Consider the following 25,029-nt stretch of genomic DNA (forward strand, 5'->3'; position numbering starts at 1 on the left):
GTGTGTGTGTGTGTGTGAGAGAGAGAGAGAGGAGAGAAAGAGTGTGTGTGTGTGTGTGTGTGAGAGAGAGAGAGAGAGTGTGTGTGTGTGTGTGTGTGTGTGAGAGAGAGAGAAAGAGTGTGTGTGTGTATGGTGAGTCTGAATGTGAGAAAGAATGTGTGTGGTGTGTTTGTAGGTGAGAGTGTGTAGTGTTGAGGGTATATATGAGTATATTGGTATGTGTGTATGATGTATGTGTGAGGGGAGTATATGGTGTGTGTGTGAGAGAGAGAAAGTGTAGAGTATGTGTGTGTATTTTGCTGCTATTGCAGAGGATCAGGGTTCAGTTCCCAGCACCCCAGTGGTGACTCATGATCCCTCATACCTCCAGTCCCAGAGGGTGGCACACACATAGTGCATGTATATACATGCACATTCTACACACACACATTAAATAAATAACCAAGTTACTCTATAGAACTCATGTTCCCTCCTGCCTGGACTCAGAGTCCTAAGGAAGCAGCAAGTGGAGAGAGTTTATTTCCTCCTGGGCCCGACAGCTGTGCAGGGGGGCACAGTGCGGGCGTAGGCACTAGGGTGTGTGGACCTGCCAAGGCCTGGAGTTCATTTGGCTGCCTGGGAGGTAACTGTGTGAGTGTGTAACAGGGTGTGTAGGGACAGGCGTGATCTCCCAGAACTAAGACAGGGCCCTTGGGACATGGAAGCAGCGGGAGTGCTAGGCTTGGCACACAGACAGGATGAAGGTAACGGAGGGCATGGATTGGGTGTGCTGGGTGGGGTGGCCCTTCAGCAGAGCAAGCTAGCTTGTCTCAGAGCCAGGGTAACTCAGGGTGCGGCATGTTGAGCTCTGGCTGCTGACTGGGAAGCTGGGTACCAGAACAGGGAGACGAAAGGCCTCTGGGTAGCAGGACATGCAGCTGCAGTCAGGGTCAGGGTTCAAGGTGGCTCCGTAGTGAGCTGTGAGGGGGCAGGTCTGCCACTCCCACTCAGGAATACATAGTCAGCTGCAGCCACTGGAAGAGGAAAGCACAGATGAGCAGAGGGACCCTGGAGAACCAGCACGTCACCCGGGGGCTGCTGGGCAAACGAGATGGTAGGGGCTGGACCTCACAGCTGAGCACCATCCCCAAGAGAAGCCGGCTCACCTCCTGGATGTTCACTTGGATCTGCCCGGTGCCATTTTTGTCAAGAGATTTGAAAGCGCCTGCAGGGAAAAAGGAAGGGTTTGGATGCTTCTAGAACAATAACTATTTCCCTCTTCTTCTTCTTCTTGTTTTATTCTGCTTTGTTTTTAGATAGGGTCTCATTAAATACCCTTTGGTTGACCTCAAACTTATGGAGCGCTCCCTGCTTCCGCCTCCAGAGTGCTGGGATCAAAGGCACGGCCACCCTGACTGGCTATGGGATACGGGTGTTGTTGTTGATGATGACAGTTAGCGCTCGCTCCACAAAACTTCGAAGGCACGTGGTGGTGATACACACTTGTAATCCCAGCACTAGGTGAGTTACGGTAGGAAGATCTTGAGTTTAATAATACTCTCAGATACATGTGGGAGTTCAAGGCTAGTCAGGCTACATGAGACTCTATTAATAATATTAGGAGGAAGAGGAGGAGGAGGAGGAGGAAGTTAAATCAATAAAACAGCTAATCCTGCGAGCATGTGGCATTTTTAAATGAGGCACAGAATTCAGGTATTAACACAGTGAAAGTATGTACCCACTATGCTTGAGGCACGGGGTTCAATCCCTGACACCACAATAACCAAACAGGCAAAGTGATATGTTGCAGATCACACGACAAGACAGGACAGAAAACTGATGGGAACCCAGGCCCATCCTTCCTGTCACCTATGCTACAACTTCCCAGCTGTAACCCCAAACAGGCCCCTAAAAGGAGGTAACTTGCCAATCTTAGCCTTAGAGTCTAGTATGGTCCCCATTCCTGCCCTGGAACTTGAATCCACGCCTTCTGTCCACAGCCAAACCAAGCCAGAGTTGCCCACACTACATCAGTTCCTTCCTGTACCAAGGCCGAGTTACCACCTTCGGGGTGGCCACATATGGTGTCCTTGGTGCCACTTGTGCCCCAGCTACCACAAGTGAGAAAACATTTCTCCTTAAACTTGTTATCCTCCTGCCTCTATCTCGTTTGCTGGATTACAGGTCTGTTGTATTCAGGTTAACGAGTGCCTAGTCACAAACCCAGGGCTTCATGTATGCGAGGCAAGCACTCTCCCAACTAAGCTAGATGCTAGCCATTTAGTTAAGTAACTAATGAACTAATCTTGGTCTTCGAAGTAGTCAATGATGACCTTGAACACCCAATCATCCCATGGCCTCAGCTTTTCTAAGTGCTGGGATCACAGGTGTGCGCCACCACATCCAACATCTGTTTTCACTCTTCCCTTGGCTGCCAGATCAAAGGAGTTTTGTAAGCCAAGGCTGACTCTGCCCCTTCCTTGCCTAGAAACTGCCATCTCGGCTCTACAATGCCCACGATTATCCGAGCGCCGCCCCTGAACTTGGTATCCACAGCACTGCACAGCACAGCACACCCCTGACCACCACTCCTGTTTCTTCTCATTGCTCAATTCAGTTCTCAGGCAATCACAGAATCAAAGTCGGACTTTTCCATCTTCCTGGCTGAGTAGCAGCTAGGAGCAAGTGTTTGGCTTTCCTGACCGTTGGGCTCCACCCTAGCAGGAGGACAAGAGTTCCCACCTCAGAGTCAAAAGTTCAAGGTCACTCTCAGCGACAAATCAAGTCTCAAATCAACCTGAACTACACGAAAACTTATCTTAAGAAACCAGGCAAGATGGAGCTGGAGAGATGGCTCAGAGGTTAAGCGCACCTACTTCTCTTGCAGAGGATCCTGGGTTCAATTCCCAGTATTCACATAGCCACACAAGTCTCAGCTGTCCCTGCCGGGTGAGCCCAGCATTGCTCACATTAAGGTCAGACCTAGAGGAGCCCTTGGCCAAGGAAGGTTAGCAAATCCCCACCCTGGCAGAGACCTAGAGCGACACTCACGGAACATGGCATCCAGCCTGACCAAGCAGCTGATGAAGTTATCGAAATCCATGTTCCCACTCTCATCTGCGTAGCGCCGGATGATCATGTTGTAGAGATGTTCATTCAGGTGGAATCCTAAAAAAAAAAAAAAAAAAACCGGTTTGGTCTCAGGGCCCCAGCGCCGCACAGACCTTCTCAATCCCCAATACAGTGACAGTGTGACTTTGCTCACCCCATCCCCTGCCCATCATAGCCCTGCCAGCGCACCTGCTGCCTCAAAGGCCCCTGGGAGTTCATGGCTACCGATGGTCCCTGATCGGTCAGTATCAAAGCGTTTGTATATAGCCTAAGGATAGAGAAGACAACAATCGGACCAAGCATCATGGAACATTGGGTCCTTGTGGCTTGGGGGCTCAGATCCTGGAAGTTTCAGCAGCTACCACTTACCTGCCACTTTTTAATGTTGTTCCAGAGGTATTTGAACTCCTCAAAGCCCAGCTTGCCCGTGGTGTCGCTCTAACAAGACGTTGTTAAGAACCAAGTGACAAAATGCAACGTGAGTGTGTGTGACGGTGTGTGTGTATGAATGCCAAAATGCTAACTTTTCTTTCTTCCATTCTCATTCTTTTTCTCTTTCTTCCTCTTTCTCTCTCTCTCTCTTCTTTCTTTTCTTCTTTTTTTTTTGGTCTTTTCAAGACAAAGTTTCTCTATGCAGCTCTGGCTCTCCTGGAACTTGCTCTGTAGATAGACTGGTCTCCAACTCAAGAGATCTGCCTGCCTCTGCCTCCTGAGTGCTGGGATTAACCCTAATACTTACTTTAAAAAAATAAAATAAGCTGGGGCATGGTGACGCATGCCTTTAATTCCAGCACTCGGGAGGCAGAGGCAGGTGGATTTCTGTGTTCGAGGCCAGCCTGGTCTACAAAGTGAGTTCCAGGACAGCCAGGACTACACAGAGAAACCCTGTCTCAAAAAACCAAAAAAAATATAAAAAAATAAAATAAGGGGCTGGAGAGATCGCTCAAAGGTTAAGAGCACTATCTCTTCCAGAGGTCCTGAGTTCAATTCCCAGCAATTACATGGTGGCTCACAACCATCTATAATGAGATCTGGTGTCTTCTTCTGGCCTACAGGCATACATGCAGACAGAACACTGTATACACAATAAATACATCTTTAAAAAAATAAAATAAGCTTAGAAGGCTGGATAGTCAGGAATGCATAATCTCCTTGCAAAGGACTTAGGTTTGGTTCCTATAATTCAAATCATGCAGCCCACAACCACCTGGACTTCCATCTCGAGGGGATCCAATATCCTCAGGCCTCTGAGGACACGTGCAGGAACATGCAGACACACACATGCACGTGAATAAAAGTAAAACAAGCCAAGCAGGCATGGTAGCACATGCCTGTAACTCGAGCACGTGAGAGGAAGATCAGGAGTTCGGCTTTGGCTACACACTGACTTCAAGGCCAGCCTAGGCCTCTTGAGACCCATGTCAAGAATCCAAAAATACTGTACAATGAAATAACTGATAATCAGATGGTGGTGGCACACTCCTTTAATCCTGTAACTTGGGAGGCAGAGGTGGGCAGATCTCTGAGTTCGAGGCCAGCCAGGTCTACAGAGTAAATTCCAGGCCAGCCAAGGCAGAGAAACCCAGTCTCAAAAATCAACTAATCAATCAATAATGTTTAAAAGTAAATAGAGAAATAAAAGAAGCTTAGATTCTCAAACCAAAATTCCCAAGTCCATATTCCTATCCTGCAATGTATTCTCCAAACGACTGTCTCTGCTATCCAAATCTCAAGTAGCCTTAAGACTAGCTTTCAAGTCAGGTGGTCAGCGGGCGCGGTGGCGGGCGCCTTCAATCCCAGCACTCGGGAGGCAGAGGCAGGCGGATTTCTGAGTTCAAGGCCAGCCTGGTCTACAGAGTGAGTTTCAGGACAGCCAGGGCTACACAGAGAAACCCTGTCTTGAAAAACCAAAAAAAAAAAAAAAGAAAGATAGAAAGAAAAAAAGAAAAAAAAATCAGATATTCAAGTCAGGTGAATTCTGGGAGGTTTGGCCAGAGACAAAAACTACTGTGTCTCTCTGAGCCCATTTCCTTACCTATTACATCATAGGTAAGCCTGTGTCCTCAAATATGAAGGCTTCACCTTGGCTGTCCTCATACTCCTAGAAAACACCCTCTTCACCCAAGGCATCATCCAGGCTGGCCCCAAAAGGATACATCCATGACGGCCACCATGCTCCGACAAGTGTCGATGCCAAAACCATCGGTTTTCAGATCCGGATCTGAGGGGGGAACAGGTTGAAGGTCAGAGGTCAGAGACCATCCCAGTCCATATGCCTCTAAACCTTCACCACGCCCTGACCCTGGTCACTCACGTCGGGTCACGACCTTGTTGAGGATATTCATGAGTTCTGAGGCGCTGACCTCCATGTCCTGACGGCAGAAGGTAAGTACAGGTTCAAGGGAGATGGAAAAGGGTCCGGAGACCATAAACCGGGATGGGAACTTCCGGGTTGTCACAGTCAAGTGACAGAGTCAAGCGGTCACGCAGGATACTTACGTCTCCAGCCAACTGGACAAAAAGTTTCCTGAACTGACGGACCTCCTCACTCTCGTTGGCCTCAATATTAGAGTAATGACTACGTGGGGGCTGCAGAGAGAGGCGATCTCAGAACAGATATGGAGAAACTTGTCTCTCTCCTCATACCCAAGTGTCCCAGGGAAAAGTCAGAGAGGGCTGGGCAGTTTGAGGGCCAGGGAACCTGAATTGAGTGTAGCAAGTAGGCGTGGCTGAGACCCAGGGCTTAGCCCAGGGGCCCTCAAAAAGGACATTATTAATAGCAGCGAGGATTTCCTAAGGAAGGAAGGGGAGCCTTATTCATAGGAACGGAGAAGATGATGCGGGCAACAGGCCTGAAGAGGAAGGGTCTCAATGTCTGCTTACCGGAGGCTCCGGGTTGTACTGCGCAGCAGCCTCGCTGAGGGGAGACAAGGGTGAGTTAGCGCATGGGGGCAGAGCCTCCAACGGGCGGCAGAACGGTCAGTCAACCCCTGAAACTCCAGCCCTCCTCTTCCTTAAGGGGTCCCTCCTCCCCTGGTCTACCTCATCGTCCTCACCTGGTCCAATCAACAGAATGGTCTGACCCCTCCTTTCCCTCCATCGCGCCAACCCCTCCCACCTCTCAAGGGCCCACTCCAGGGAAGAATCCTTTCCTTGCCCAGGAACACCCGCCAATCACAAAGTCAGAAGCATCTTAGCCCCAATCAAAATCCCGAAAACCTATCAAACTTAACAGGGCCCGCCCCTTGAAGAACTCACTTCATAAGGGGGTCTGTCTGCACCAGCTTCCCTAGGCCTCATCTTCCCCGGGTTCAGTTGTCCAGAGCCTTACTCCATCGCTCCTTTTGCAGATTATCTAACGTCCTAAGGTCTACCTCTCCCGCCCCCCATCAGCCCCTACTCCTCCCAGGGATCACTGCTTGGATCACCAACGATAATTAGGTGCCAGCCATCTGCTCTAACCCCAGCAAAGGATTTTTACCCACTAAACCAATCAGCTCCCGACCCCACACAACCCTCTCTGGACCATTTCTTCTTTGGGGGCTCTGATCTCTCCTAAAACAGCAAGCTCTATCTATGTCAAATCTTAAGCCATGGACACCCTCAGATCCACTGGCTGCGCCCCCAGTGAAGGCTGGATACAGTCCTATAGAATTGTATCTTCCCCAAACACAGAAGAGCCCCTATCCCCAAGAAACTGCATCCTATTTGTTGACCCACAGAAGCAGGTTTACTGATCCTGTTAGCTAAAAAGTGGCACCAGCATCGTTAGAATCCCCTTAGGGCCAGTTTTCCGGTCTGGATCAACCCAGCCTAATTAGAATTCTCAGGTCGGACTCTAAGTGAGTCTCTTTTATTATTTGCCCCGCTCCGCCCCTTCAGGCCCCGCCTTACCTGATGGCGCTAATGACTCCGCCCAGGATGCGCATGGCAGTTCCACCGCCTCCGCCACCTCCTCCCAGTCCCATGCCTCCACCGCCACCGCCACCGCCGCCAGCAGCTCCGCTGATCAGGCCTCCGAGCACATTCCCCAGGCCCCCGCCCAGACCCCCGCCTCCCCCCCCACCGCCGCCGCCCTTCAAGAACGAATTCACCAAGAACATGATCGCAGCTGAGTCCTGTAAAGTAAAAGGGGTGGGTCAGGTAGCCTTGCCAGGAGCCCAGCCCTTCCCGCAAAAAGAAAAAAAAAAAAAAAAGAACAAGCATTTCCGGCAACTAGATTGGGGACGAAACTGAGGCTTCGAGATGGGGACAGAGCCTCAAACTAGGGGGTCTGGACAGGTGATAGGAAGTGAGAAACCTCCTAGGGTCTAGAAGGTACCCTGGCCCAGGCTTGACTGCATATCTAGGCTGGGCGTGCGTGGTGGCGCTCTACTGTAATCCCAGAAATTGGGAGGCTGAGGCTGGAGGATCAGTTCAAGGCCAACCTCGGCTACAGCTTCTGCCTGGGTTACCCTGTCTTGAGGCAGCGGGAAAACAGGGGATTCTTCGAGTAGGGACCCTAAGTCGTGTAAAACCGGACGTATCTCAGATCCAGGCCTTCCTGGATTAAGCTCGTTGTAGGGGTGACCCAGGGCTGACCAGGACGTTCCTAATGTGGAGTGGGACATTCAGGTACTCTTGACAGAGGGACTACACTGTCACTACGGGATCTGTGGGCTCCGACCAAAAATTATGGCTGTGCGCCCGGAGGATCCTGGATAACGGAGTTCTTTCCACCGCAAATGGGAACCACGATCTCGGATTGTGGTTCTAGACGCCCAAAATAATCTCCGGGTAGCTCTCTGATCTTTGGGCTTATACTTTTTGGTCGTGAGATCCGGGATAGTAAAGAGTGTTCTGGAGGGGCTGACAGGCCCGGTGGTTCGAATCTGAGAACACCGGTCCTAGGCCCCCCCAGGGGCCACGACTTTAGGGTCTCGCCAGATCTGAAGACTGCGGGTCCCGGGTCTGCGGGGTGAAGGGGTGCTGGACTGGAGCGCCCCGTCTCACTTACGGATCCGGCGGTCCGCGGTCTTGCTCGCCTGCTGCCGGGCCTCCGCTGTGTCCGGTTCGGGAGGGCGGGGCCGGTGACTCAGGCAGCTACATCGGGTTAGACCCTGCCGCCACCCAGCCGCCGTCCGCGCGGTCCTAGAGCCTCCATTGCAAACTGCGCCTGCGCGGGAGGGGTTATGGTTGCATGTTTCTGCTTAGTTCATCCGTCCTCATACACACACTGCTGGAAATTCAACGCTGTCCAGATTTAATAGCTTTGAGTACGAATGAATTATTCTAACGCCCAGGTATTGGAGCCTCCAGGAACTAGATACAGGCTACCCGGTCACCGTTGCAGTATATAGTTGCAAAAAAGGACTTCGGTTGTCATTCATTCATTCATTGTGCACTTTGAGACAGAGGTTTGTTAAACATCCTCTAAATGATGACCTAAAGCCCTAGCTAACCTCGAACTCGAAGCAATCCTCCTGCATCTGCTTCCCGAATGCTAGGAATCTACATCTTTAGTTTACCATCAGTTTGTGCCTCCCACCCAGGTCGCTGTTTGGCTTCTAGTCTGGCCGCTCCCTAGGGACTATATAAACCTCGGTTTGAGTCTTTATTGCTCATCCCTAAAACAGTGACCTGGTGTCTCTGAGTAATGACCTCCTCATGTGTAAGGAGGGAACATAGCCAGCCATGATGACACACCCCTGTAAAACCAGCACTTGGTGGCGAGGGCAGGCAGCCATTCTCAGTACATATCAAGTCTGTGACCAGCTTGGGCTACATGAGACCCTAGAGGACACTAGGGTAAGCCCCTATCAGAATTAAGTGATAAATACATAGTAAATGGCAGCTCTTCTGTTAGTCCCTATGTCACCATATTGTTCCCTCAGCTGGGAGCTCACCTGGATCCCTTAGCTCATTTACTCCTGCTCATCCTTAAACAACATCGACAAAACATCGACAAATAACTCCAGTCCCTCAGTACTCTGTACTTACTAGGTTGTGTCCTCGAAGCAGGCCTGTGGGATAGATCTATTATTGCCCCCATTCTATGTATAAGTAAACTGAGGTTAAGCGACCAGTCTGCCTTACCTGTTCAAAGAATCTCCGATAACTTAATGTGATAATCAGTCGAATAAGATCTTAGCAGACAAAACCGTAATCGCACTAACGCCACCTAAGAGCTTGCCGGGACCAGGCCAGGTAATCATTGCTCAAGCCTGTGTGTGTGTGTGTGTGTGTGTGAAGCAAGATTTAACCTGATCGAAACCGGAAGCTCTGAAAGGCGGGATCACAGAGAGTGGTGACCCAGGTCCAAGCCTTAGGGATAAATCATTTGGTGATGACTAAAGTGGATTCCCTCCCTGCCACACCCCTCCCTGCCACACTGAACATTCTGACCTCAGGCTCAACTCGCTGGCATAAGCCCTGTCCTGTGCCTACAAATGCTCCTGTGTTTGGATTTGACTGTCTGTGTCTTCTACTTTGGATGGGAGCTCGGGCGTCTCTCATTTGGGAAGAGCTCTACCCAAGGCTTGAAGAGGCTGCCGGCTTCGTGCCCTCAGACCAACAGTAAACATGATGGCACATGCCCAGGGCTCAGAAGACTAAGGCAGATGAGCTACACCACAGGGCTTGAGGGAGCCTATCTTGGTGGCACATACCTTTGATCCCAGCATTCGAGGGGCAGAGGCAGGGAGAACTCTGAGGCCAGCCTGGTCTACACAGTGAGTTCCAGAGGCCAGCCTGGTCTACACAGTGAGTTCCAGAGGACAGACTGGGCTACATGGTGAGACCCTGTCTCAAACAAACAAAAGAAGGTTCATGGGAGTGGTGGGGTTTTTTGTTGTTGTTGGGTTTTTTTGTTTTGTTTTGTTTTGGTTTTTTTTTTGGTTTTTTGAGATCATGGGAGTTTTGCTTGGGGACGGCCCAGGGATTAAGAGTCCTGACTGTTCCTCCAGAGGACTGGGGTTCAGTCCTGAGCACCCACATCAGGCAGCTCTCAAATGTCTGAAGTCCAGTTCTAGGACATCTGACTCTGAAGGCGCTGGCACAAATGTGGTGCAAAGTCATGCATGCAAGCAAAACACACATACAAACAAAAATAAAATAAAGCCCATTTTTCACTGTACTCACTACCCAGTGTGGTCATATTGCCCTCTAATTCTGTCTCCCTGACTCCCAATTTCCGGCATCTGTGAGCTCTAGGTATTGTCCCTCTGTCCATTCAACTTGTGCCATCTGGTACCTCCCCGAAGTACTTTTCAGTGATTTTGCGCCCCCCCCCCCCGTGTATATTTTGTGAGGTGGTATCATATAGCCCAGGCTAGACTCAATCTCACTGTTTAACAGAGAATGGCTTTGAACTGATCTTCCTGCCTCCACCCTACAAGTTCTTGGGGTTACAGGAGTGTGCCTGGTCCCACGTGTCTTACATATCATCTCCAGGTTGCCAGCCCCCAAGTCCCTATCTTCAACCTGGATAAGGCCCAGGACTCATGGCTTCTCTGTCTTGCTTTTGCTTCCCTGTATGTCTGTGCCTACCATGTGGGTTCTGGGTTCAAACCTGGGTCCTCTGCTGGAGCAGCAAGCGCTCTAACCACTGAACCCTCCCGCCAGCACCTTGCTGCTGTCTGCTTGCTTGATGGCTTGCTTGCCTTTGACACAAGCAAGGTCTTTCTGTGTGCCTGAGGCTGGCATTGAACTTGTGGCAATCCTGTTTAGCCTCTCTGATGCTCTCATTACATTACAATCACATTTCACTGGTCCCATCTGTCTGCCTCCATTATGCCCCACTGCTCCAGCCTGTCAGCAAATCTAACCGGCTCCTCCCACAGACTCTCAGTGCTACCTCCCTCCCTGCTCACCCCCATCTCCCACCCCCTCACCCCACCCCCACCCTACCCCTACCCCACCAGCCTTAACTCCTACCCGCTTCCAGCTGTCACCAAAACTTCCTGCCTAGTCGCTGGCCTACCACCTGAATACAAGGGAAGCCTGACTCAGGCCAGATCCCCTGACTCAGAGATCTGTGCCTGCTACACCTCCTTCCGAAGAGTCAGAACTCCTTCCCCAGGGAGGGCTGCTCCGTGGTAGAGCACAAGCCAGCGTGTTGTAAAGCCCTAGCAATTAAAATAAAAAAGCTTTTCACTCAAGCCACAAAGTCCTTACTGATCCGTCCTTTCACCTCCATGTCAGTACAAGGAGGCCAGGCATCACGGCGCACTCCTTTAGTTGGCAGGGGCAGGGGCAGGGGCAGGGGCAGGGGCAGGGGCAGGGGCAGGGGCAGGGGCAGGCTGATCTCTGTGAGCTCCAGGCTGGAAAAACTCCACAGGAGGCTCTACCAGCGAGCTGTACGGAGCTGACAGGGAACTCCATTCCAAGGCCTCTCTCTTAGAGCTGCCTGGCAGTGAGGGAGAATCTTCTCAGATTTCTAATTAACCTCCACTACACGCCACTTTTGTTCTTTTCTTTTATGAAACAAAGTCTCATTGTGTAGCCCTGGCTCCTGGCTGGCCGGGAACTTGCTATACAGACCAGGCGGGATTGGAATTCAAGGAGATTCTCTGGCCTCTGTCTCCCGACTGACTGCCGGGGTTAAAGGAGTGTTCTACAGGAGATCTCTCCACTTGGTTCTTTGATCCCGACCGACGCTTGGGAGGCAGAGAGATATCTGTATGATTTGGAGGCCAGCCTGGTCTCTCCCACCTCCTTTTGAGATCTAGAGATTTAAACTCGATTTGTCAGCCTGGCACCACTGTGCCATCTGGCTGGTCTCTTCCAAATGCAAATTTTTATTCTGCCCGGTTTTTGCATGTAATGTTAACTCGGAAAGAGCTGCTGTAGTCACCACCCCTCGCTCACCTGTGGCTCCTCATCCACTTTTCTCCTGGAAGGTTTCCAGTGACTCTCACAATCCTTCACGCACAATAAACTAGACTGCAAAGGCTGACTTCATCTCTCTTAGCTTGCCAGAGTCTCTGCCCTCTTCCTCCCCCTACTGGCTAGACATGGGTGTTGTGAAGCCAAACTGCTGCCTTAGGAGTAGCAGGGCCATGGGTAGAAGCTGAGTCCTTGGCTTAGCGTCATCGCGAGTGCTTAAACGTTGGCTGCTGTGGAAGAAAGAGGTAGAATTCTATTGTCTTGATTTGGCTGGCTATCATTCTGAGTTCTGTTTTTAGGGTTTATTTTATTATTTTTAAAATTATTTCATGTGTATGGGTGTTTTGTCTGCATGTATGTCCAGGGTATCAACCTGGGTCACTTGGAAGAGCAGCCAGCGCTCTTAACTATTGAGCCATTTCTCCAACCCCTGGGGTTTATTTTAAATCTTATCTACACTAAAATGCTCACTGTATATACCGTGAACAATTTCCCACAGTCCTAAAAACATCATGTTCACGTTGTGTATAATATTCCATCATCTAAAAGCTAGCAGAAGTTTTTTCTTTCTTCCTTCATACTTGAACCCATATTTATTGAGTCCTGACTAAACCCAGGGATAGATAATGGAGTTGCAGGATGACTGATGTCCATTGCTCTAGCTTGCCTTCTATTGCTGTGGTAAAGGCCGGTGGCCAAAAGCAATGTGGGAAGGGAAGCTCATTGGTTTGACCTACAGGTTAGCGTTCAACTCGGGAATCCAAGCAGGTCCCTGGAGGCAGGAACACTGCGTGCTAGCATGCTCTTCCTGGCTCGCTCAACCTGCTTTTCTATACAGTTCAGAACCACCTACCCCCAAGGCTGGGAGCACCAATCATGGTGCACTGGAAACCTTCCGGAGCAGTCACTGAGGTGTACCCCCACAGCCTTGCTTAACGGCCAATCTGACAGAAGCACGTTCTCAATTGAGGGTCCCTCTTCCCAGATGTCCTCAGCTTGTGTCAAGGTGACAAAAACCTAGCCAGCACACCCTCGGAGGTTACACATAACAAACACAAATGGCGTTGCAGCCCCTCCCCCATCTTCAGAGCTAACATGTTTCAAATGCGCGGTAGAGATCGGGAATGTGACCCGAACCGGTAGGAACAGGGTTTCCAAACAGCGAGGCCTCTGGTGGGAGGATGGGGGATGAGAAATAAAGATGAGAAATAAAAAAAGACAAAAGCTGGGACTAGGAGGTCTTTATGAGCTGATGTTTATAAAGCAAGCTTATTAAGAATTACAGTATCCCGCCAGGCGTGGTGGCGCACGACTTTAATCCCAGCACTCGGGAGGCAGAGGCAGGTGGATTTCTGAGTTCGAGGCCAACCTGGTCTACAAACTGAGTTCCAGGACAGCCAGGGCTATACAGAGAAACCCTGTCTTGAAAAACCAAAAAAAAAAAAAAAAAAAAAAGAATTACAGCATCCCAAATACTATTTGCAGGGAGAAAACAGCCTTGCCAAGTCCCCCCCCAGAACAAGGACACAGAACTAAAGTTGCTCTGTTTCTCAGGGCCTCTGAGGAAGGCTTGGTTCTCTGGCTCCGCACACTAATAATTCACTAAAGCTGATTCCCTTTGGACTTCCAGAGTTAGACTGCATTTCCCATCCTCCTTTGCAGCTGTGTGTAACCTCTGAACCAAGGCCTGTGTCGTAGGAGCAGATACTTTGTGTCCAACATCCGGAACTCTGATCTACTGCCACTGATTGACAGATACTGAGATCAGCAGGTGGGAAAAGTGAGATTTCCGGGAGAACAAACACAACTGAAGCATACAAAAGACATATTTGTGCCTTAAAGAAAACGCTTGATATCTGGAGTGGTGGCCCAGCTGTTAAGAGCATTTGTAGTAATTCCGAATTCATTCGCAGCGACCGCATCATACATATGGCTGTACCTCCTATGGGTCCAACCCTCTCTTCTAGCCTCCGTGGGCTCCTGCACTTACATGGCATGCAAATAAAAATGTAAGTCTTTTAAAATGCTGAGTGTGCACCTTTAATCCCAGCACTTGGGAGGCAGAGGCAGGTGGATTTCTGAGTTCGAGGCCAACCTGGTCTACAGAGTGAGTTCCAGGACAGCCAGAGCTACACAGAGAAACCCTGTCTCAGAAAACCAAAATAAATAGATAGATAGATAGATAGATAGATAGATAGATAGATAGATAGATGATTTAAAAAAAAAAGTAAAATAAAGAAAAATGAGGGAGGGGGAAGAAAAAAAGTGGTTGCTTTGTGTTGTTTCGGGTTGGGTTGGGTTGTGGTTTTGTTTCCTCTCCTCCCCCTCTCTGGGGGGGGGGTTGCAGAGTGTTTGACACAGGGTCCCACTTTACGCCTGGCTTGTCTAAACTGTAGCCCAGGCTGGCTAGGAACCTGAACCACCCTGTTGTTGTTGTAACTGGTATTTATTCACTCTATTAGTTCTTAATATGACCCAGAGAGTCCCCTAATAATGGAGTCAGAGTTTTATTGGTTTATTTAATCAGCTTTAGCAATATCACTGGGTGATTATCCCTAACTATTTTTCTTCAGTAGACTGGCTATTCCCAGTCCCCCAATTTCTTGCTGCTTGCATCTCGTCTGGGCTGCTTCCCTCCCACCAACCTGGCCCTAGGGTCCACTTCTGACCCTGTGCTCATGATCCATCCGGCCACACGGCAGCCTCCTCCTCTCTCTGTCTCCTGTCTCCTTCCCTTTGAGGTCCGTCCTTATGACCACAGAAACTCAGACCCCATCCAACCTCTATTCTCCTCAGTAACTGTCCGTAGTCATTTTTATTTAACCAGTCAGAGAAGACTGACAAGCCAAGTTTATACAAAATCATTTGCTGTACATTTTTTGTACAAAATGTTCATTGTAGGCAGACAGGTCTTGGGGGGCCAGTACTTATCATTTGAATGCATAGCAGCACCAGGCCAATCACTAACACCCTATTGCCTCTCCTTCCTAAGTGTCAGGAGCTATGCCAGGTTATAGAGAGAGTGTTCTCTGTGTCGAAGCGGGGCTGTCGTAATGACGTGACTGTGGCTGGTATGGTCTGTGTCGAGGTGGAGCTGTTGTAATGACGTGACTGTGGCTGGTATGGTGGTATAGTAAGTGCCATGGCTGGTATGGTGGCACAGTAAGTGCCAGTACTTGGGGGTCAGAAGCAGGATGATCACAAGTTCCAGTATGGACTGTTTCAAGAAATAAGAAAGAGAAGCCGGGCATGGTGACGCACCGCCTGTAATCCCAGCACTCGGGAGGCAGAGGCAGGTGGATTTCTGAGTTCAAGGCCAGCCTGGTCTACAAAGTGAGTTCCAGGACAGCCAGGGCTACACAGAGAAACCCTGTCTCGAAAAACAAAACAAAAAACAACAACAAAAAAGAAAGAAAGAAAGAAAGAAAGAAAGAAAGAAAGAAAGAAAGAAAGAAAGAATGACCAGGTGTAGTGGCATATGCTTTTAGTCCCAGCACTTTAGAGGCAGAGGGGTGGATCTTTGTGAGTTCAAGTCCATCCAGAGCTACATAGTAAGATCCTGTCTCAAAAAAACAAAAAGCAAACAAACAGAAAAGAAATAGGAAAGAAAAAAGTTGGGGATCTCTGTGGCCTCCACTTGAATCTGAATTTTCTTGTGAGCTCTTTAATCAATGGCACATAGGTGACAGTGTGTGGAGGTGACAGTGTGGAGGTGACTGTATGAGGTGACAGTAAGGAGGTGACAGTATGTGGAGGTGACAGTGTATAGAGGTGACAGTTTTTGGCTTCTGAAGCTAGGTTAAAAAAATAAATAAAAAGCCGTGTTTCTGGCTCAGAGCTCAGCTGCAGAGAGGGGGGTTTCAAATCAGAAAGGCCATCTGCGCAGGGGCTGCCAAAGGCCATGTGAGGTCTCCTAGTCACAGTCCCCAGGGCCAAGCCAAGAGCCAGCATAACCTTAGCCAAGTTGGTGAGTCACTTGGACATCCAACCTCGTCACACTGACAAAGAGAGGACTTTGAAAGAAGCAAGAAGCAAGGGATGGGTAGAATAGTTAGGGATTTTCATTTTTGCTATGATGGGATTGGGGGCCTGGGCCTTGGGCATGCTAAATGAATGTTTTCTACTGCCCCAGCCTTTGGACATTTCATCTTATTATATTTAGTGTGTGTGTGTGTGTGTGTGTGTGTGTGCGCGTGCGCGGTGCATATGTGTGTGTATTTTGGGCTAGAGTGCCACTTGGCATGTGTGGAAGTTGGAGGTCACAGAACAGCTTGTACGCGTCATTGCTCTCTGAGATGTGGGTACTTAGAACAAGCACCTTTGCTCAAAGACTCACCTGACTCACCTGCCTTTTGTTTACTGTGACACAGTTTCCTGTATCCCAAACTGGCCCTGAACTCTCTCTGTAGCTGATGGTGACCACGACCTCCAGATTCTCCTGTTCCCTGGGTGCCAGGGATGGAACGCAGGCTTGTGCGTGCTAGCACGCAGGCTTGTGCGTGCTCGCCAAACTTTCCGCCAACTGAGCTCCATTCCAGCCTTCCTTGAATGTAATCTAAAAGCCACACACAAAACATGCCGTAATTCTAACTCTGAAATTGTCAGATATGGAATACGTATCCGGACTGGGGCTTCCTGTGGCACTCAGGAAGCTGAGGCGGAACGGTTACCAAGAGTTCAAGTCCAGCCTACAGGCATACCTAGATCCTGTCTCAAACAAAACAAAACACCAGAGAAAAGTGGATCTCTGTGCGTTTGAGCTCAGGCAAGGTTACATAGTGAGACCCTGTCTCAAAAAGGACAAGAAAACAAACAAGCAGCTGGGTGTGGTGGCACAAATTTGAGTTGTGGCTGTTTTTTTTTTTTTTTTTATCCTGGAAAAACAAACAAATGACTAAATAACTGTTTACCCCAAACCGGGCGTTGCCAGTAGATTAAAGTGACAATTCCACTCAAGTCTAGCTCCCCAGAACAAGTAGTTTATGTAAGGTTGTTCACAGGACTGTGGGCAGCTTCTGAGTGCCTGGCCTATGTCTCTTCTCTTTAAAAACTATTTATTTGGGCTGGAGAGATGGCTCAGTGGTTAAGAGCAGTGAGTTCAATTCCCAGCAACCACGTGGTGGCTCACAACCGTCTGAAATGGGATCTGATACCCTCTTCTGGGCTGTCTGAAGACAGCAATAGTGTACACACATACATTTTAAATAAATAAATAAATAATTGTGGTTTGTTTTTTTTTTTTAAAAAAACCTATTTTTTATTTTTATTGGGGGAGTGTGTGGTCTTCCCAGCTTTGAGTAGGCCTTTCCCAGGCTCGAGCAGGCTGGACAGACCTTGAGTGCTTGCCACTATAGACCTTATCAGCCTGGATGGGCCGTCTGCTGACCTTGCCTTGCAACACACTCTGGCTGAAACAAAGGGTGGGTCTGTGGGCTTTATCTTGATAACCGCAGTGCCGAACATTAAACTTTGAGCCTTGATCAGAACACAGACTTGGCTTCATCTTCTCTTGCCCCACTTACCCTTTTCATTTCCAGCCCCCCCCCCCATTTCAGGTAAACCCAGTCCGTCCGTGGCCACTGGACAGCTACAGGTGATGCTTAAACGAGGGGCCTAAAAACAGGGGACCCGCTGAGAAACGCTGTCCACAGAAAACAGAAGAGAAGTGAAAGTATCCACGAAATACAGTATGCGTCAGGCAGCATTAATGCTAGCACTAGCTATAAGTTTTATCTTTTGGAGCCTAGAAGAGCTGCTTCAGGTGAGAGAAGCAGGGTTTGAAAAACAGACTTTAGAAAATTTTTAGTTCAAATAGAATCACGCTGTCCATGGTTCCCAGAAGGAGGAACTTTGGATAAGGAAACCTGGGAAAAGGTTGGAGAAATTCTGAGAATCACCCAGGCAGATCCTATCACGTGCCTCTGGGAGCTTATAAAAGACGCTATTGATAATTTAAAAAGTTAAAGAGACCTTGCAAGCATTAGCTACTGCCCAGGAACAGCTAGAAGGATGCAAGTAAGAAAGCCTGTCGAGAAGGCTTCCTCAGAAAAAGCCTCTCGCAACTCTAAATCAGAGAAAAAATACCTTACAAGGCTTTAAGAGCTGAGATAAAAGAAATTAGAGACACTGATGATGAATTAGATGCAGAGGAGGAAGCTAATTTAGAAGAAGAGGCTGCCAAATACAGTGACGATTGGCCTCCTTATGCACCTTCTGTTCCGCCTGTGGCCTTTCCTGTGATATCAGCAACATCAAAAGATGCTGCCCAGATGGACATGCAAGTCTGTAAATTTGAGTTAGAGATTAAGCTGCAGAAATTGACTAATGAGCTACAAGAATTAAAGATTGTATCAGGTACAGGAAAGAGCAATAATTCTAAGTTATGCCAATCACTGCTAGAAAGGGCTGTGAATCAGGCTCGCAGGGAGGGGCAGGATACATCTGAAGTATTAGCTTTCCCTGAGGTTGAGATAATTGATCAGCAGGGCAATAGAGTCAGACAATATCAAATGTTAGAGTACAAAGTGATAAAAGAGTTAAAAACAGCTGTGGCACAGTATGGGCCTACAGCCCCCTTTACACAAACTTTGCTGGATACTGTGATGGAAGCAAATTTAACCCCTTAAGATTGGAAAACTATATGTATGGCTACTTTGTAAGAGGCAATTATCTACTTTGGAGTTCTCAATAGAGTGGAGCAAGTAAAAGAGCTGCTAAGATGAATGTTCAGGAAGGTAATGTTCAACATGCTTAGGAGAAGGTCAATATGAAGATAATGCTCATCAATCGGGCTACCTGCAGGAGTGCATGTGGCACAGGTTGCAATGGCTGCTCATTGTGCTTGAAATTCATTGCCAACCAAGGCGGAGCTCAGTGGGAATTTATCTAGCATCAAACAAGGTCCCGATGAACTGTTTCAGGACTTTGTGGACAGACTAGTAAAAGCAGCTGGTAGAATTTTTGGAAATGCTCAGGCAAGAGTTCCTTTTGTTATACAATTGGCTTATGAGAATGCTAATGAAGCCTGTCATGCTGCCATCCGGCCATACAAAGCAAAAACAGAGTTATCTGGATACATTCGTCTTTGTGCAGAAGTTGGACCCTCATACAATCAGGGTCTGGCTGTGGCTGCTGCCTTACAAGTAACCACTGTGCAAGCAATGCTTTCACAGAGACAAGGGAATAAAGGATATTTTAAATGTGGAGGTCTGGGTCACTTTTAAAATGCTTTTCCCAGAAACAGAGGCATGCATAGACAATTAGGTCGTGCTCCATGAATTTGTCCTCAGTGCAAGAAGGGTAATGTCACTGGGCCAGGGATTGTAAATCAAAAACAGATAATCAGGGCTGTCCCTGGTCAGCAACCGAGCAGAAGGGTCAGCCTCAGGCCCCAGACATCCACAGCAAGGAGCTTATTGGGTCATGAAGTTGCTGCTTGGCCAGGAAAATCCATTTCTGAACTTATCAGAGCAACCCCAGGAAGTGCAGGATTGGACCTCAGTTCCACCACCTACACAGTACTGACCCCAGAAATGGAGTTCAGACGCTACCTACAGGAGTTTTGGGGCCCTTGCCTCCAGGACCTAGGCTGAAGCATGTTATTATAAAAGGACTACAGATTTACCCAGGAGTTATAGATAATGATTATTCAGGAGAAATTAGAATTATGGCTACTTCCCCCCATGACATTATAACTGTATCTGCTAACAAAAGAGTTGCTCAACTTGTTTTAGTTCTCTTATATCCACTACCTTCCAAATTTGTTAAGAGTAAGAGAGGATAAGATGGCTTTGGTTCCTTGGATGTGAACTGGGTCCAATCTATTACTCGTAAGAGACCTAACCTTAAGTTACTAAATGAAGGAAAAACTTTTGAAGGATTAATAGATACTGGGTCTGATGCAATAATTATTAGAGGATAAGATCGGCCATCAAGTTGGCCTTTATCTGATATTCTTACTCAAGCCATTTATCTCCAGACGATAATTATCCATGGGGACAGTTTAAAAACTTTAAATGATTTTCAAAAGCTGTTAGCTGATATTACTTGGCTTTGTCCTTATTTAAAGCTTATGACAGGAGTGTTGAAACCCTTATATGATAGTCTTAGGGAGCGTGCTGATCCTGCCTCCCCTTGAACTTTAACCTCAGAAGGATTGTTGGTCTTACAATACAATAGAGAGAGCTATTGAAAAACAATTTGTTACTTATATAGATTATTCTTTACTTTTACATTTGCTAATTTTTTAATACGATTCATACACTTACAGGATTGTTTTGGCAAAAAGTGCCTCTTATGTGGATACATTCAAGGGTATCTCCTAAACGTAATATCCTGATATATCATGAGGCAGTAGCCCATATGATTCTACTTGGAAGGAAGCAGGCACTGACTTATTTTGGCAAAGAACCAGACATCATTATTCAGCCTTTTAATGTGGACCAAAATACTTGGTTAGAGCAGCATAGTACAGATTGGTTGCTTGCTCAAATAGGCTTTGAAGGCATTATAGACAATCATTACCCTCAACATAGGCCGATAAAAATTTTAAATGTACATAGGTTATGTTTCCTAATATGACATCTTTACATCTTTATATAATGCTCTTTTAATTTTTACTGATGACTCTTCTAAAGGGCAAGCAGAATATCTCATAATTAACAAGTAGTCATAGAGACTCCTGGGCTTTCTGCCCAGAAAGCAGAACTGACATCAGTACTGAATGTTTTTCAGTCTGTAAATGATACTTTTAATCTTTTTACTAATAGTCTATACGTGGCTCAGTCTGTTCCTCTGTTGCAAACTTGTGGTCCATTTCATTTCAATACTCCATCCAGATCTCTGTTTTCAGAACTACAAAGCATCATTCTTACCAGAAAAAAATCCTTTTTATATTGGTCATATAGAAGCTCATTCTGATGTTCCTGGACCTTTAGCTGCAGGCAGTGATCGCATTGACAGAGCTTTAATAGAAGCACTAGTTTCAGATCCTGTTGCATTGGCTAGACATGATCATAATAAATTTCATCTCTCTAGTCACACCTTAAGGTTCTGACATTAAAAGAGGGAGGGAACTATATCCCCGTATACATTATTTAAATCACGCTTTTTATCTAAAAAAAAAAAAAAAAAAAGTTTTTTAAATTGGATGCCAAAGAACTCCTTGCTGAGTGTCTTATGGTACCCTACAACTGGGCACACTCATGCCTAGGTGACATGGAAGGATCCACTTGTTGGCACATGGCATGATCTTGATCAGGTATTTAATATGGGGAAGAGGGCATGTTTGTGTTTTTTCCACACAGTGCTGCAGGAACATTCTAGCTGCCAGAGTGATTGGTGTGACATGCTGACACAAAAGGATCATGCAGAACTGTGAGCTTGGTGAGTGTCCTGACAATGGTGACAGGAAAGCTGTACTGGGTATATGTTCTTGACCCACCTTTGCTTGCCTGTGTCCCAGATTAGACAAGCTAAGCTTGCCTTGCTTCAAGCTTTTTAACCTTGTGGGACAGAGAACATAGAGACTGTGGAAACTGATTTAGAAAATTTAATCAAGAGGAGGATTTATAATGACTCTTCTCTGTCCTTTAATGTGACCAGTTATTCTGACTCAATCAGGGACTGGCCTAGAAATAAACCCAATATTGGAGATTCCTATTATGGAGATAGCTAAAAATCTTTATTAGCCAGCTGAGTTAACTTGGAGCATAGCCTCCACTATTTACATGAGAAGTTGCCAGGAGTCATGGCTTATGGATATTTTCTAGCTTACATAAACAATCGTGAGAAAACATTCATGGTCATAACAGTAAGAATGTTTGTGGGTAGAGAGGACACTGTGACCATTGGTTCCAGGGGCTGAAGATTGCCACCTGACCTTCAAAGAGCCCCTGGGCTCTTCCCCCCTCCCTTGGAACCTCCTCTTTTCTCACTTATATTACCACTCCTGAATAAAGTTTTTCAGAGCTTGATCAGTCTAATTGACAGTTCTCATTCTTCATGTTTCTTGTCCCTCTCTCTCTCTCTGTCTCTCTGTCTCTGTCTCTGTGTCTGTCTGTCTGTCTGTCTGTCTGTCTGTCTGTCTGTCTCTCTCTCTCTCTCTCTCTCTCTCTCTCTCCTGCCCTAGGTCCCCCGCTGATTATCCCTGCAGGTAAGGGGGCAAGAAGTAACAGTTTTTCTGTTGATTCTCAAAGCCACCTCTCCCACTCTGGGAGGCCAGGCTTGGGCCTGATCCTTGCTAATTTGGAACTGAATTGAGTGCCTAGGACATCCCCACAGACAACTTTAATCCTGTTGCTTTTAACTTTTGACTTGGTATTTCAAGCAGGTTGGTTGCCTCCATACAGGCTCTCCTTCAGCAAAGTGTAGATGGCAGTGATTCATCGCTATGAAGAGATGCATTGAGTGCATATTGTGGCTTTGGTCTGAAGGGGGAAAAAGTGAACTATGAGGGCCAGCAGCCAAAGACGGGCCACTGATGATTCTATGACTCTTATCAACCTAATGGCCGTGTTTTTTTCATAATAAATATAAAGTGCTGTGTTTGTGCAAATAAACACAAACAAGCTGCACATGCACTCCAGGACGGGTCAGAAAGAGTATAGACATTCAGACCCAAGCCAGGCACAGCTGCCAGCCACCATAATTCCCAAGCAGGACCATGGAGCATAAGTAAAATTTATGCCCCAGTCCAGCTAATTTTTAATAAATAGAAAGGGAGGAATTGCACCTTTCCCCCAGCCTTGAGCAGGCTGCTCAGACCCGGCTTGTCACAGTTGCTCGCCCACCTAGGGTGGAGTCTTCAGACCTAGGTAAAGTCTTTTGTCTGCCACATCTGCAGTTTCCTCTGAGACACCACTACCTGCTGAAAGGCTGAACCTGTTTTCCTGACACTATCCTGACAAAGCAATGAGATCCTGGCGTGGCGGGGGATGGGTCAACCCCCCTTTATAAACTCAGACTCATAAGTAAACAGTGGTCTTGATCAGAACTTTGTCTTGGCTCATTATTTCTCTCACAGCCTTTCCCATCCAAACTCCATCTTTGCTTTCAGGAACCTAGTAACCCATGGCCTCTGGCGGCTACAGTCCTAGTTGCCACCACTACTTTTCCCACATTTGCTATTCCCCTTGCAGAATTGATGGTGGGCATGTTTCGTGTGCTTAATGACACTTATCCTAATATCACTTGCTCTTGTTGGCTTTGCTATGGTATAGCATACCTCCTTACTATGAAAAAGGTATTGCTTTATTATCTAGCAATGTTTCTTGTTCTAATAGCTCTTTTGATTGTCAATGGAATCAGAAATCTGGCATAGGCAAGGTCTCTTGTTTAGCATCATTGGGACATCTCCTCCTGAAGGAGGTTTCTGGTGTATTCAGCTCCTCCCATGCTGGGCTCTCATGCAGTTGTTTCTCACCAGTCTGGACTGGAGAGCGCTCTGGAGGAAGAACAGATTCCGGTCTCTACCAGCCCTCTGGAAGCCACAAAATATATGTGGCATGGTCGTGTAGGAGCCGCAGAGAAACCTGCGATCCAGATCTTGAAGCTTGAAGACAAAGTTTCTGACCTGGATCTTGGCATGGAGATCTTCTACATGAAATTTCTGCATTGGGTACCTACATAGGGAAATTTTATATGTAAGTACACTGTAGCTGTCTTCAGACACTCCAGAAGAGGGACTCGGATCTTGTTAAGGATGGTTGTGAGCCATCATGTGGTTGCTAGGATTTGAACTCTGCATCTTTGGAAGAACAGTTGAGTGCTCTTACCCGCTGAGCCATCTCACCAGCCCCTGTTTTTTGTTCTTGTTTTTGTTTTGTTGTAGTCGTTGTTGTTTGGTTTTTGTTTGTTTGTTTGTTTGAGACAGGGTTTCTCTGTGTAGCCCTGGCTGTCCTGGACCTCACTCTGTAGTCCAGGCTGGCCTCGAACTCAGAAATCTGCCTGCCTCTGCCTCTGCCTCTCAAGTGCTGGGATTAAAGGTGTGTGCCACCACGCCCAGCTCAATTATCATTTTTATTATGAGCTCTTGGATCATTGAGCTGGAGGCTTCTCTAGCCCCAAGAGAGAACTTGCTACAACTTTATCTATTTCAGTACTGATGGGTCTCAATGTGGGAGGAGCAGTTACTGGTGCTTCTGCCCTGGTTTTGCAAGGAAAAAAATGACAAACTCCTCAGAATGGCAATAGATACAGATATAGAAAAGATAGAAACTTCTATTTCTTATTTGCAAGAATCTCTAACATCCTTGTCAGAGGTAGACCTTCAAAACAGGAGAGGACTTGATCTTTTATTCCTTCAACAGGGAGGACTGTGTGCAGCCCTCCACGAAGAATGTTGCTTTTACATCGATCATTCAGGAGTAATAAAGGATCCTATGGCTAAAGTTTGAGAAAGACTGGTCAAAAGGTAAAGAGAAAAAGGACAAAGAGCCGGGCCTGGTGGCGCAGGCCTTTAATCCCAGCACTCGTGAGGCAGAGGCAGGCGGATTTCTGAGTTCGAGGCCAGCCTGGTCTACCAAGTGAGTTCCAGGACAGCCAGAGCTATACAGAGAAACCCTGTCTCGAAAAACCAAAAAGAAAAAAAAAGAAAAAGGACAGAATCAGGGATGGTTTGAATCCTGGTTCTCCACTTCCCCATGCCTTACAACTTTAATTTCTACACTGCTTGGACCACTAATTATGATTTTGTTGCTTTTAACTTTTGGACGTTGTATCTTAAACAGATTGGTTGCCTTCACACAGGACCGCTTTCAGCAAACTCAGCTATTCACCATGGCAGTTATTCATTGTTATGAAGAAATGCATTGAATGCATATTCATATGTCCTTCATGGCTTTGGTCTGAATGGGAAAGAGTGTGCTATAGAAGGCTGGTAGTCAGAGACGGGTAAGAGTGTTCTTGAGCTCCTGTTGACCTAAGACAGAGACATACATCAATGCTATGTTGTTCGTCATGATGAAGGAGCAATATAGACACTGACCTAAGATAGACATGATCAGCTGGCCACTCTATACCCTAGACGGGATTATGGAAAACAAGTAAATCTTGTGCCCTCATCCAACAACTGAC

The 25,029-nt window shown here is 47.3% G+C and overlaps 1 protein-coding gene across 1 annotated transcript; it reads right to left on the bottom strand.

The window, feature by feature from the left end:
• Positions 1-446: 446 nt before the first annotated feature.
• On the bottom strand, positions 447-8,229 carry Capns1 (calpain small subunit 1). Its single transcript, XM_021197034.2, has 11 exons — positions 8,087-8,229; positions 6,985-7,208; positions 5,974-6,007; positions 5,590-5,679; positions 5,405-5,462; positions 5,247-5,311; positions 3,460-3,528; positions 3,280-3,358; positions 3,031-3,147; positions 1,146-1,204; positions 447-1,013 (listed from the first exon to the last, which is right to left on the bottom strand). Exons 2-11 carry the CDS (start codon positions 7,191-7,193, stop codon positions 987-989), a joined length of 807 nt encoding a protein of 268 aa, XP_021052693.1. The 5' UTR covers positions 7,194-7,208; positions 8,087-8,229; the 3' UTR covers positions 447-986.
• Between the last annotated feature and the right edge of the window lie 16,800 nt (positions 8,230-25,029).

Source organism: Mus pahari, chromosome 1 (genome assembly GCF_900095145.1).
Source record: "Mus pahari chromosome 1, PAHARI_EIJ_v1.1, whole genome shotgun sequence".
Taxonomy (NCBI): Eukaryota; Metazoa; Chordata; class Mammalia; order Rodentia; family Muridae; genus Mus; species Mus pahari.